General features: G+C 46.2%; 1 protein-coding gene across 2 annotated transcripts in view; it reads left to right on the top strand.

Moving 5' to 3' along the window:
- Positions 1-15,682, top strand: part of KIF6 (kinesin family member 6) — a 309,007-nt gene that overhangs the window by 146,245 nt on the left and 147,080 nt on the right. For both annotated transcript variants that reach the window (XM_088445329.1, XM_088445328.1), the window contains 2 exons: positions 1,409-1,550; positions 8,561-8,779. In XM_088445329.1, the coding sequence (XP_088301455.1) occupies positions 1,409-1,550; positions 8,561-8,779 (361 nt within the window). The remainder of the gene's footprint in view (positions 1-1,408; positions 1,551-8,560; positions 8,780-15,682) is intronic.

Below are 15,682 nucleotides of genomic sequence, written 5' to 3'. Positions count from 1 at the left end.
TTAGACTTGTGCTCCGGTGCTTGCCCTAGCTCCTTGCCAGCCTGCGGCTCCCTGCAGCCTGCACCGCTCTGCCTTGTCTTGCTCTCCGCTGGGATCAGCCCTGAACCTTCCACCAGACCCACTCCTGCCTGAACCTAGCTCCTCAGTTAACCCATGCCTGCGCAGCCATTATCACAGCATTACCGGATTCTCCTTTCAGTCATCATCACAGCATTACCGTATTCTCCTTTCAGTCATCATCACAGCATTACTGTATTCTCCTTTCAGCCATCATCACAGCATTACCGTATTCTCCTTTCAGTCATCATCACAGCATTACCGTATTCTCCTTTCAGTCATCATCACAGCATTACCGTATTCTCCTTTCAGTCATCATCGCAACATTACCGTATTCTCCTTTCAGCCATCATCACAGCATTACCGTATTCTCCTTTCAGTCATCATCGCAACATTACCGGATTGCCCTTCCAGCCATTATCACAGCATTTCCGGATATGCCTCTCAGCCACCATTCAGCATACCAGGATATCCACTTCACTCTTACAGTCTATCTGGATTCACCTCATTTATCTCTTTCACTGATCTGGACATTTGTTTATTCCCACTCACTACAGTTCCCTCCTGCCACATATATACATGTTCGTTTATTAATGGACTTTAATTTATCTTATTGTTCATGTCTACCAACATTCACATTAAACAACCCACCTTTCAGTTTAAACCTGTTCCGGTGCCTACTCCGGTTACCACCCCGGGTCCACAACAAACGCAGTCTCTAACATAGGACTTATAGCATCTGTGTCACCCATCGGTTTCTTACCCAAAATAAAATGTCCATCCATCCATTAGATTACATCAACTATAATATTGCTGTGAGCCTGGCCGTCTCCCGCAAGAGACCCTTTGTGATTAATTTCACACGCAGACCGTAGTGTTTCCTTTTTCTGCTTGCGTAGTGCAATTCTGAAAGATAATTGTAGAGAAATGTGATCAGAGGCTCCTCTCCCAGCGCTGTCTTCTTCAATCTAAGCCCTTGTGTATGACGGGCAGTCTGTGGCAGGGCTCTGGACAGAAGTGAGTGATCCATCACCTACCGAGGCAGAGGTACACTAACGGCTAATGACTGTAAGATGGCCCGTCTGGAAATACCACTGGCACAAGCTCCCATATCACTTTCTCAATATATATACTTGGAAGACACATTGGTTCTTGGGCCCAGCTGACACGGAAGCACAGTAATGATGATGGGATAAGCAGAGAGTGTGTGGCTTGGTCATTGGACAATTAGTCTGCAGTAAAAGCAGAGTCCATCAATAATTTACTGTCAGTCAGATGTTCTTTGGCACAATGTTGTTGTGAATTCAGGGAAGTGACTTTTCTAGGAGACTGTATGTTTTCTGTCTCGCAGAGACTCCTCCAGGACAGGAAGACAGCTGGGAGCAGGATGTCCTCTCCTGACATGGCCACAGAAAGGCCTGAGACATCTGCTGTTCGTCCAGAGGACATGAAGAGACTCCGAGACCTTCTACAGCAAAGAGACAATGAAATCAGTATCCTTGTGCCATCTGCAATATGTGTATGTGCGTATGGGTGTATATATATAATGTGGGATGTAGTCAGTATCCCAGCATGCGGGATGCCGACGGTCTGAATACTGGCCCCGAAATCCCGTCAGGTCAGGATTCCGGCACCAGTATCCCGACCGCCGGTGCTGGGTTAGGGTTAGGCACTAGTTGGGAGAGTTAGGCACCGGGGAGGAAGGGTTAGGATTAGGGTGTGGGGAGGGGGAGGTTAGGTTTAGGCACCGGGGAGGTGGATTTAGGCTTAGGGTGCACGGAAGGGGGATTTAGGCTTAGGCACAGGGGAGGGAGGGTTAGGGGAGCGGTTAGGAAAACACTTACCTGTCTTCCCTATGGCTGTCTGGATTCTGGCTGTCTGGATGCCACTGTCGATATTCTGACCAGCGGCATCCTGACAGCCGGTTTTAAAAATTGTCCCATCTGAGCTGCTGGGACCCTGTACAGCAGAAGTCGTGTCACAGCGTGAACTCCAACCCGGCCAACCGCTACTGCGCATGTGCGGCTTGTCCGTGCAGCTTCCAGCTCGGTGCTACAATGAGGAAGGATGTGCCCAAGAGTGTCTCTGTAGTGTGGAGAGTGTGAGCAACGCCAGAGACCCTGCAGGTGCCACTGTGTCACCACAGCTAGTTACACTAAATACACCACTGCCACCAGTGTGTACTAACACAGGTGTGTGCCTCACTATACAGAACACCACCTGTATTAACCCCCCACATGTTCTTGGCTGGATCTATTTAACCTGCTATATACAGTCTGTTCCTCCTGCATTAACCCTGTGTTATCCTGCAAACCCGTTCTGCCTGGTTAATAAACCACACTTTGTTTAGAATATCCATCCCTTAAGCCGCATACACACTAAGCGATTTCAATAACGAAGTCTTTTGCCATCTGTACATGCAGGCCAATCTGACGATATCGCCAAGAATTCCCTGACCAGAGATGTGGCAGGATGACTTCACTGAAAGATGTCTGTCAGTGTGTACACCCAATATCCATCATAGATATCTGTCAGTGTGTACACCCAATATCCATCATAGATATCTGTCAGTGTGTACACCCAATATCCATCATAGATATCTGTCAGTGTGTACACCCAATATCGTTTGTCCTGCACTACAGAGCGTTCAAGGGAAATTTGTTACCTATATCATTCATACAGCACATCGTCCCGTGTGTATGAGCCTTTACACTGACCTCCGTCACACACCGCTGCCACCTATATCATTCATACAGCACATCGTTCCGTGTGTATGAGCCTTTATACTGACCTCCATCACACACCGCTGCCACCTATATCATACATACAGCACATCGTCCCGTGTGTATGAGCCTTTATACTGACTTCCATCACACACCGCTGCCACCTATATCATACATACAGCACATCGTCCCGTGTGTATGAGCCTTTACACTGACCTCCATCACACCCCGCTGCCACCTATATCATACATACAGCACATCGTCCCGTGTGTATGAGCCTTTATACTGACCTCTATCACACGCCGCTGCCACCTATATCATTCATACAGCACATCGTCCTGTGTGTATGAGCCTTTACACTGACCTCCATCATACACCGCTGCCACCTATATCACCCATACAGCACATCGTCCCGTGTGTATGAGCCTTACACTGACCTCCATCACACACCGCTGCCACCTATATCACCCATATAGCACATCGTCCCGTGTGTATGAGCCTTTACACTGACCTCCATCACACACCGCTGCCACCTATATCATACATACAGCACATCGTCCCGTGTGTATGAGCCTTTATACTGACCTCCATCACACACCGCTGCCACCTATATCATACATACAGCACATCGTCCCGTGTGTATGAGCCTTTACACTGACCTCCATCACACACCGCTGCCACCTATAGCATACATACAGCACATCGTCCCGTGTGTATGAGCCTTTATACTGACCTCCATCACACACCGCTGCCACCTATATCATACATACAGCACATCGTCCCGTGTGTATGAGCCTTTATACTGACCTCCGTCACACACCGCTGCCACCTATATCATTCATACAGCACATCGTTCTGTGTGTATGAGCCTTTATACTGACCTCCATCACACACCGCTGCCACCTATATCATACATACAGCACATCGTCCCGTGTGTATGAGCCTTTATACTGACTTCCATCACACACCGCTGCCACCTATATCATACATACAGCACATCGTCCCGTGTGTATGAGCCTTTACACTGACCTCCATCACACCCCGCTGCCACCTATATCATACATACAGCACATCGTCCCGTGTGTATGAGCCTTTATACTGACCTCTATCACACGCCGCTGCCACCTATATCATTCATACAGCACATCGTCCCGTGTGTATGAGCCTTTACACTGACCTCCATCATACACCGCTGCCACCTATATCACCCATACAGCACATCGTCCCGTGTGTATGAGCCTTACACTGACCTCCATCACACACCGCTGCCACCTATATCACCCATATAGCACATCGTACCGTGTGTATGAGCCTTTACACTGACCTCCATCACACACCGCTGCCACCTATATCATACATACAGCACATCGTCCCGTGTGTATGAGCCTTTATACTGACCTCCATCACACACCGCTGCCACCTATATCATACATACAGCACATCGTCCCGTGTGTATGAGCCTTTACACTGACCTCCATCACACACCGCTGCCACCTATAGCATACATACAGCACATCGTCCCGTGTGTATGAGCCTTTATACTGACCTCCATCACACACCGCTGCCACCTATATCATACATACAGCACATCGTCCCGTGTGTATGAGCCTTTATACTGACCTCCATCACACACCGCTGCCACCTATATCATACATACAGCACATCGTCCCGTGTGTATGAGCCTTTACACTGACCTCCATCACACACCGCTGCCACCTATATCACCCATATAGCACATCGTCCCGTGTGTATGAGCCTTTATACTGACCTCCATCACACACCGCTGCCACCTATATCATACATACAGCACATCGTCCCGTGTGTATGAGCCTTTACACTGACCTCCATCACACCCCGCTGCCACCTATATCATACATACAGCACATCGTCCCGTGTGTATGAGCCTTTACACTGACCTCCATCACACACCGCTGCCACCTATATCACCCATATAGCACATCGTCCCGTGTGTATGAGCCTTTACACTGACCTCCATCACACACCGCTGCCACCTATATCATACATACAGCACATTGTCCCCTGTGTATGAGCCTTTACACTGACCTCCATCACACACCGCTGCCACCTATATCATACATACAGCACATCGTCCCGTGTGTATGAGCCTTTATACTGACCTCCATCACACACCGCTGCCACCTATATCATACATACAGCACATCGTCCCGTGTGTATGAGCCTTTATACTGACCTCCATCACACACCGCTGCCACCTATATCATACATACAGCACATCGTCCCGTGTGTATGAGCCTTTATACTGACCTCCATCACACACCGCTGCCACCTATATCATACATACAGCACATCGTCCCGTGTGTATGAGCCTTTACACTAACTTCCATCACACACCGCTGCCACCTATATCATACATACAGCACATCGTCCCGTGTGTATGTGCCTTTACACTGACCTCCATCACACACCGCTGCCACCTATATCATACATACAGCACATCGTCCCGTGTGTATGAGCCTTTACACTGACCTCCGTCACACACCGCTGCCACCTATATCATACATACAGCACATCGTCCCGTGTGTATGAGCCTTTACACTGACCTCCGTCACATACCGCTGCCACCTATATCATACATACAGCACATCGTCCCGTGTGTATGAGCCTTTACACTGACCTCCATCACACTGACCTCCAGCACATCGTCCCGTGTGTATGAGCCTTTACACTGACCTCCGTCACACACCGCTGCCACCTATATCATTCATACAGCACATCGTCCCGTGTGTATGAGCCTTTACACTAACCTCCATCACACACCGCTGCCACCTATATCATACATACAGCACATCGTCCTGTGTGTATGAGCCTTTATACTGACCTCCATCACACACCGCTGCCACCTATATCAACACCTATAGGTTCTGCCAATAAAGATATCATTGGAAATTTGGCACCTGCACCACTTTCGTGAAGTTATGCCCATGTACACTAGACTGTGTTACAGTGCCAGAGTCTTTACTGTGCAAACGCTGCTGTGAGAAGGTCGATGGGCACATAGACACAGACACACGGGCCCCCTCCTCTGATAAAATGCCCGATTAGAACTTCAGGCTTCCGAATTCTGCTGAGATCTGTGACAGAATAATGCTGCACCTCTCCTATAAGCAGCAATGTTTGTCTTGTAGAATTGTGGCCTTCACAGATAGTTTATTACCCTTTAGGTTTCACACCACTTTCGCTGGCAGTAGGAGGGCAACACTTACTGGAACACTGGGGGTGTGAATATTTTTTTTAGCTCAGTAAAAGCTTTTTCAAACCACAGTCTCACCATGTCCATGAAGCTGTGGTAGAATTGTTTGTTAATGCCAAATCTAAAGTCCTTGCTCCTGATATTTAGCATTCAACTGAACTCAGCTGTTTCTGAGCCACTGTGAGCGTAATGTTCTGCGGTGCTCAATTATGCTGGAGAGTGGTAGATAAAACTCCCGGCCGCTTCGCTCACCATGGAGGCAGAGAGGCTTATTTACAGTGCAGATGTAAACCTGTTGTGCGGATGCTGTTGTGTGACTCACACGCCTCCTACACAAAGGCACTCGTTGTGTTTCTACCAGTATGCGCATGACTTTGTTGGCCGAGTTTTATCCGCATTTCATCCAGTGTAGTATAAACATAGACATAGAAGTGGCTTAACTTAGCAGTAGTTGACCTCGAAGGGCCTTTGTGCTCTTTCCACCACGTTAATTTCCAGGTTCATCTGAAAGTATAGGGGTGTTTCCAGGGACCTGTTCCGAGTACCTAGAGATAGGCATGCACTGGGTGGTCAAGTGGACAGCGTGGTCTCCCCTGGAGATAGAGATTGAAATGATAGGTGGCAATTATTTATTTTTGGGAGACAAGTATATAGGTATTAAGAGCAGACCTAAACCAAACTGGAGCAATGATCAGCAGATTGGGGGCACTCATGATTAACCACGTCGGAATCCGGTCTCCATTCTCCCAGGTCTGGCCACAGCATTCTCTGCAGACAGCAATATTGTACTGTATCTGCTCCATTCCCCAAAATGTATTCATTCGTAAAGGTTCTTCAGTCTCTCACAATAAAACCATCCGAGCGGCAGAATGACTGTGCACACAGCAGCGGTTCCTTAGTAATGACTGATCTGTCACTACTGATGATGTCATTGTGACTAAATGCTGTATGAAAACTCGGGATAGATCAGATCCTGTTCCATATAAACAAATGTGAGTAGCTGTCGTTCCAGGGGAACCCATCCAGTTCCTGCTTCCCAGACATCGCAGATTATATTTAGTAACAGCCAATACAATTTGTAGCTAGAATATGATTCTTTACTAAATTAAAGGCACTTCAATGGCTGCATCCAGAAAAAAAAATGCTTTTTTTTTTCTGGTGAGCCCCCTCCAACTACAGATGAACGTTACCCCCGCATGCTTTATAAGGGTTCTTATTCTAGGCTAACAGTCTGATGTAGGTTGATATATAATAGTGAAAGAGTTATCCACGAAGCTGCGTTCTCCGAGTGTCATTAATCCGACAGATTTGTATTACATTAAATGTATTTTCTTCCGTCACAGGGCCTGATTCAGACCCGCTCGTGAGCGCATAGTGCTCAGAAGCGGGTCGATTGTCGGGCAGTGTGCACGCGCGAGCCCCGGAGCGGGCACTTGCTCGGAGCTCGCAGCAAAATGGGGCGGCTGTCGATTTTGTTCGACAGCTCGTCCTGTTTTGTAGGCAGGGAGGGGGTGGCTGCACAAATGGAGGCGTTACCGAAGGAACGCCTGCCGTTTGTGGGCGGCCCTACTGACATCACACGTGATGTCAGTAGTGAACTTCCTGCTCTATTAGAGCAGGAAGTTCAATGGGGCTTGCGGTGGACGAAACCCTACCACAAGGGTCTCGTCGCATGCCCGATGGTCGCGATAATTGCGACCATCGCCAGGCCGTCCGCACAAGCTGTGGGTGGTCACCCACAGCTATGCGAGTGGCCTGGAGGCGGATTTTTTTAAATAGTGAGCGCCTCTGAATCATGACCAAAGTTCGCTTTAAGGTTGTGGTATATAGATCTACAGCTTTACCCTAACGATACAGAGCCTGGGGCGCAGTGGCCATGATTTTCGTACCGCACATGTGTCCCGATTTTGTTCACACAGAGTCGCAGTACAGATTAAGATGCACAGTAGCAGAAATTTGTGGGACGTTCCTGGGCTGTGACTGGGAAGTAACGGGGTGGCTAAACAGATGCGCAGAGATGTTGCGAGTGTGTCGTTGATAGTGGTTGCGTAGAGAGGCGCAGATTTGATCACAAAGGAAGCCATATTCAGGTATATATAGTCTGCACCTGATATAAGGCTTGTGCAACTTTGGCTGGTGCGACCGATGGCGTCCAAAGCTGCCTGTCAGCGTCTACGGACAGTGGACATCTCAGTCCTCACAGATTCGGACGCACGGATGTACACCAGGGAAGGACTTTGTAGCGACATTAACATAAAGCCACAGACGCCACTGCGGTCAAAGACGCAGACACTGACGCGGCTCATAGGCCCCCAATGTCTCTACAGGTACATCTATATATTGATTCACTAAGAACCAGCAATTCCACTACATGCCTTGTGCCTCAGGGAGGTCCCTGTTTCATAGTCATGAACGTTGGTTTATCACACAAAATGGCGGCCCCCACTATGACTAGGTGGTATATCCACGTTACTATGTTTCTGTTTATATACATTTCCTCAGTTTTGTTATTTGAAAAGATTTTTCATTATCTATTGGTAAACTTCAGATATTTTAGTCAGTATGTTAAAGAAGGAGAAGAAAAGGGCTCAGGATGCCACCTATGAAATGAGCCTCACTGGCTCCCAGCTCCATTCCTCCAGTACGCCAGGGCTGAGAGGAAAGCCTGCACCGGGGTGGCCTCAGTTACCTGTATCCTCTAGTGTCCAACTCCTGGGTGACGGCTCCTCTCCAGAATCCGGGCCCAGCGATCCCCACAGGAGGACAGGTGCGTGAGATACACAGAGTCTCTATGTAGGCCCATGGCAGTCATAAAGCAATACCTGACACACAAGTCTTTGATGTAACCTTCTCCTGAAGAATCTCCCTGCTAAAACCATGGATACAGATCTAAGCCGTAGCCAAGTACATATATGGTAAGATATGTGATCTTGTTTCCAGATGTATTCACAGCCATTGCCAGCAATCTCTAGCATCGGTCTGCAGGGTGAGTGAGTTTGACAGTAATCTCAGTCTTTAAAGTATTCACATATATGAGCAGGAAGAATTAATAACTAACACACTGTAGACGCGTTTTAGTATTGCCTGGCCTAACGCGTTTTCCTTCCTCTTTTCTAGTGCAGTTTATGCTCCTGGTAATGCTTATAAGCGCATCAGAATAAGGGAGCATGCTACTTTATAACATTGTACACTTTAATGGTGGCAATGACATCACTTTCTGCTATTGTCCTACATTTATTCCAATTTTCAAGCTTGTCGTTGTGAGCCAGCCTGGATCTGTTCACTGTCCTATAAGTTATTATCTGCAGCTCAGCGTATTTCTCTTATCGGGTGATCATCTCTCATTATGTTCTTGTATGGAGGACAAATAAGGTTTCAGAGGGCCTGATTGAGCAGTGCACGCAGTTGCGATTTCTCACGGATTTGCACAAATATTCAAATGAGAGTTTAATCATTTACCTTTGTACACTACCATGTAACGCACTTGGCAAACCCTACGACGCCCACTTTGCATATCGTGTGCTGGTGGATCCGATCTTTTCACCATCGGCCACATCTCCTTCAGCAGCCCCTGCCTGGCGCAGTCTCCCTTTCATAAGATAAGGCCACTGTGGCTGCAGTGCGATGAGAGAGATCGCAGCCGCATGCTGAAAAATGCCCACGACCCTTCCATAACACACCCATCTTTTTGTGATCGCTTTAGGTCACCTTCCTGTCTCCACCCTGGTCCTCCCATGGATCGCAGAAGCTGTGTTAAATAATCGTGATGTCGTACGCACATGGGTATGCCAATGCACACATTGGTCGCACGTGCGCAGTAAGGGTTTACTAGACTTTTCGCAAATGCTCAAAAGCAAAAAAAAAAATTCTTAACTGCGCAAATATCGGTCCTGTGTGCACCTCTAAATCAGGTCCAATGAACTCTGAAATTAAAGCACAGAAGAAATAAAAAAGAATAAAATCTTTTTGTCTAACAATATTAAATCTACATTTTGGATGCATGGCAGCAGCCACCTGTTACAGATATAACTGCTGAACACACACCTGCCAATCTTCCTATCGTGGAAATCAAATATTGGTTGGGAAGTTTTTCGCAACACTGTTGAAGTTCCCCCAAATGTGCTGCCTGCGCGTAGCCTGCTTTGTTTTCACCCTTCTGCCCGGTACTTCCCAAACCAGATGGGGTGTAATGCCGACCATACATGATGCGATTAGAAACCTCACAATATGTTGTACGATTGCCCCTGCGATTCTTCCTTTGAAAGTCTCCATACGATGTGGTCAAATGGTGTACGATTGATCGTTACGATCAGGGGCGTATCTATAATGGGTGCAGGGTGTGCGGGGAACAAGGGCCCCTGGGTCCAGGGTGGCCCCACACCGCACACCCTGCACCCATAATCTTACTTACCTCTCCGGAGTCCCGCGTTGGCGCGGGGGCCCGGCGCTGTAAAACGACTGGAAAATGCCATTTTCCCGTCGTTTGCGTATGCGCAGTACAGGGAAAATGGCCGCCGCAGCCATTTTCCCGGTGACCTGTGCAAACACTATAGACTCTGGGCACACTCTAGTGCCCAGAGTCTATAACTCCGGCGCTGGCCGCGCACAGCTCAGTGTGCTGCCGGGCGGAGAGTAGGGGGCCCGTGACGGTGACTGCTCACGGGGCCCCCTCTCTAAAAACGCCCCTGGGTACGATCATACATACATCATAATACATCCTACACAATAGATCGCAATCTTACGGTCTTTCTGTAAGATGTACAATCTAACTATAAGATGGCAGGGACGCGCATCGGCATCGCAAACATACCAAAACAGCATACGATGTGCACGATTGATCATTAGGATCGATCGAAATCATGCAAAAAATCGCAACGTGTATGGCCCGCTTTAGTCTGGGGATTTTGCGGCCATTCCATGATTGGAATCCTACCGTTCTTGTTCTTTTCCACGAAGGTAGTTCTGACATAGCCCCGGGGGTATGCCCTGGGTCATTATCTTGTTGAAGGATGAACACTTGAGCAACTAGGCGTAGACCAGTGGGTATTGCACGTCGCTGCAAAATGTTGTGGTAGCCTTTTTGGTTCAGGGTGCCAGTTGCTGAATCAGCAAACAGCAAAACAAGACTCCAGACATCACGCTTTCTCCTCTGTGTTTGACAGTTGGTGAAAGAGTTTATTTACTATGCAGCGGCTTTCAAATACACCGAAGAACCATATTTCCCCCTCTGCGGCGTCCAAAAGTCCTGTATTATGAACCAAAGATTTTATCTTTGGTTCTTCCAGTCTTCGGTATTCCCCGGCGGGGCTTTATGGCCCAGGCAGCCTCTTTGTCATTGCTGCAGAACAGCTGCAAGTTCTTAGCCCATTACTTGTTCCTTGAAAAGGCATTTTTTGTAACTCTGAAATATACAGGTTTTTTTTTATTCACCTCTAGCAGTTTACCGCTTACCTTATATACTGTTTCAGGCTATTCCTGGACTTGAATTGCTTATATTTTGATTTTAAAACTAAAAGGAAAAATGGGGGTGTTTTAAAACTCCTATTTTTTTAGAACATTTCTAAAATGGTAACAAATTTATAACAAGTTATAAAGATATTGCTGGGTACTGATCTATATATCTGGACTTTAGAACAGTTTTCATCAAGATTTGTAAAAAAATGTTAAAAACATTTACAGTTGTCTCTTATTTTTGCACTTTTATTTCAAAAATATCGAATTTACACCACCCTACGAGAAACATTTCTTTTTTCAAATTAATTTCCATTTTCTTTTGATGTAGTTAGAAAATTGTCCGCATTGCTTGCATTTCACGTGAGGCTTTTTACCCAGCTTATTTCACCTGAACCCTCTGCACTATCTAGTCGGATGCTTTTTTGGATCCTTAACGATTATAAAATACGACTAGCACCTGAATCTGTTGTAATTTGAAATGAAACTAAATTCATGACTCACCAGGGAGTTTATGTCGTTTTGTACGATCCTAAAAACACTTGCTGAAGCCAACGGCCCCCCTCCTCTATACCGTCTGTTTTTATTTTATCGATATAACGAACAGCTCTGCTTGTTCGACTCCGAGCCTAAGAAAATGGCCATATTGTTCTCTTTAAAATAGCAGCGGTCTCAGCCTTTTTTTCTTAACGTTCGTTGTATGTGTGTTGCAAATCCTCACCTGGAAACATTCAGCCGCACTAAAATCCCCCTATGACTCACTGCATCCTTTAACTGTTTGGGCCGCACTCCACCGCCAAGATGTCACAGGAATGTGTAACGGTGTAGCGCGAGGACAGATACACCCAGCCAAGTGCTTTGTACATGGAACCTTGTCACTCGTAAATGTGATCATTGACAGTTATCGGACATACAAGCATTTCTAACATTCCCAACACTATTTGCTTAGGATTTTGGGAGCCTGGGGGGAGTTTTATTCAAGATTGCTGAATTCTTACAAAAATATTTCCCAATCACTTAGCATAGCGTAGTGTAATGTGCATTTCTGCTTCTAGCAGGAAGGAGAAAATGGTGAACAAGAGACAATTGATGCTACTGATGCTAATTGATGCCAGTGATGTGTGGTCAGGTGAGGCAGAGCCTTTCCTGTCATACTTGGGTATACTCAACAGTTATTACTTTCAAAATTGAAAGAATATATTATAAATATCTTCTTTGTAGTATTCTAACCATTTTTATAGTGAAAACTTTGGAGTACAAAGTGTATGGCAGGTGAGGCACTGCCTCCCCTGTCTACCTTTTCCGCACATCCCTGATCAAAACTTAGCAGAGAGTTTTTAGAAGTGGAGATGTTGCCCATAGCAACCAATCAGATTCTAGCTATTATTTTCTAGAAAGTGCTAGATAAATGTTAGGTAGAATCGGATTAGTTGCTATGGGTAACATCTCCACTTCTAAAAACTCTCACTTTTGGATCCTAATCGGTCCATTGTAACCTTGATCTAACATATCGGTTTCTACAGCATCTTTTATTCATATACATAGTCCTTTCATGACCTTCTCACTGGAGGATGAAGAAATAACCATCACATATTAGGAATCTGGGTAGAAGGAGAAACAATATCCAATGTTAATCTATACATATAAAGCTGAAGAGTGATAAAAATGACTTTGGAATGTAATGATAGTTGGTCTGAACTCTAGCCCCTCCCACATGTGTCAGTGATGTCACTTCCAAGAGTTCCAGCATAACACACATCTACTGTCTCCACACACTTATGTTGTTTCCGACTCTTGCTAATAACTTACCACCTCATGATGACATCACAGACACTCTTGATAATCACCCAACATCATAAAATTATCCACAACCACAAATAGCAGTATAGAAAAAAAACACACGGGGATGCACAGGGTCTGTAGCAGAGAAAAGGTGAGGGTGTCCCAAAAAGTATAATAGTAAAGATGAAAACAAAAACTGTAATTCTAAGGATAATCTCTATAATAAAACCAAGTTTGAGGTGGAGTAAGAGATGGAGAAAGGACCCAGGCAGCGTCGGGGACAAGATCTAGTGGGGTAGATGTATGATAGCGGCACTTAATGTGCCGCTATAACGCTTCCCGCTTCGCCTCTTTATCGAGGCGAAGCAAGAAGCACTACCGATGAGATGTAAGAACATCTCATCGGCCGGAGAGGGGGAGCGTTAACCCCCTCTGGCGCTTCCCGCAAGAGACCACAGCGCATCAGCCTAGTGCTGCCCGGATCCGGCAGCTGCCGCAGCAGGGACAGCGCTGTCCCTGTTGTGGGGATAGGACAGCGCCAGGCTGTCGATAACGACAGCTACAGCGGGCCGAACGGTCAGTCGATCTGACCGTTCGTATATGGCCCAGGCTATCGGCGCTGCTATCTTGTAGATAGCAGCGCCGATAATGACAGAGGCACATAGCGCCCCTGTCATTTACTGCCCAGACCCCCGATCATACATCAGGGAGTAGTGGTATTAGCGCACCTAACGTGCGCTTATACCGCTTCATACATCTCCCCCATTGTGTTATATGCTGGATTTTGGGCGCCACCATCTTTACAGCAGGATTCTAACAATCTCTGAGCAGCTATATGAACATGCATATTATATTCCTAGACTACTGCAACGCCCTCTACCTCGGTCTTCCAGCGAAAGAATTACACCGCTTGCAGATGGTACAAAACGTAGCTGCCAGGCTATAAACCAACCAGCCCCGTTCCAGCCACATAACACCCATTCTCTACTCCCTTCACTGGCTGCCTGTCAGATGGCAAATTGTTTTCAAGATTGGCTTACTAACTTACAAAGCCCTTCATGACCATGGCCCAGGGTACCTGAAGCAGCTTCTGATTCCTTACTGTCCCACTCGATTACTGCGATCCGTTGACAAAGGACTATTAACAGTACCTAGAATCTCACGGAATTCGTCTGGGGGGTCGAGCTTTCAGTTTTGTGGCTCCAACCTTTTGGAACTCACTTCCCCGCACAGTTCGAGAGGCCTCCACTCTAGAATCCTTCAAAAATAGACTCAAGACTCACCTATTCACCCAAGCTTTTCACTAATGTCCCTTGTTTAAGCTTATTTAGTATTTTGTACTGTAAATGTAAAGCACTTTGAGTCCTTTAGGAGAAAAGCGCTATATAAATAAAATTATTATTATTATTATTATGATTTTATATTAACCATCTTTCCATGGTGTCCACAAATTTATACATTGCATATTGATTTTCCAAATGGAGTAGTTGAATTTTATCTTCAGTTTAATGCCTAATAGTTTCTAACATATATAAAGAACCCATACGTAGTGTTTCTCTACAGTTCACGAATGTACTCTACAGCCCATGATATTATATACTCTATTGATGGAGGTAAAACACTTTTTAACTGGGTTAGAAATGATGAAAATACTGAATATTGCAAATCAACGAAGAGATAATCCCTATTCCTTCTCAGGATGCAAATAAGCAGCTCAGGAAAAGTGATGTCCAGGTATTCAGGGCATGACCAGTGTCCAAGCAGAATCCCACCTACAGGCAGACTGTTCCATCCTTCTTGGGGCTCAGGCATGTGAACTGCTTCTTGTAAGTGGCATTGTCCAAAAGTCACTTCTCTTACTGTTGCTACCTCCTTTCATTGTTTCATGGAAGTGCTCTCAGCAGAGTTTCCCATGCGTTCCGGAGACCCCTCAGCTCAGCCTGCACCGAATTCCCCAATAATAAGCAAAACACTGCACCCCATGGTAAGCATTGACTCAAAGGGCATCAGTGTAGATGGCATTTCACAAAAGTCACTTCTCTTACTGTTGCTACCTCCTTTCATTGTTTCATGGAAGTGCTCCCAGCAGAGTTTCCCATGCGTTCCGGAGACCCCTCAGCTCAGCCTGCACCGAATTCCCCAATAATAAGCAAAACACTGCACCCCATGGTAAGCATTGACTCAAAGGGCATCAGTGTAGATGGCATTTCACGAAAGTCACTTCTGAATAACAGATGAATATTGTATTGCAGTTCACATCGCTGCTTTGTTTTTAAATTCCCCACATCTCCTTTAATTGTCACCCCCTCCTATGGAAGCAAATGAGTACTCTGCAATGAGCAGTTACTCTGCCTGGGGCCTGAACCTCTTTTGTTTTATCAGATCTGTGTAACATAAAGTTGCTGATTCTGCACTTTAATAATTATGTGTAATACAC

The sequence above is a fragment of the Taudactylus pleione genome, unplaced genomic scaffold (genome assembly GCF_031769625.1).
Source record: "Taudactylus pleione unplaced genomic scaffold, aTauple2 ptg000378l, whole genome shotgun sequence".
NCBI lineage: Eukaryota > Metazoa > Chordata > Amphibia > Anura > Myobatrachidae > Taudactylus > Taudactylus pleione.
This window is presented reverse-complemented; position numbering and strand designations above follow the sequence as displayed.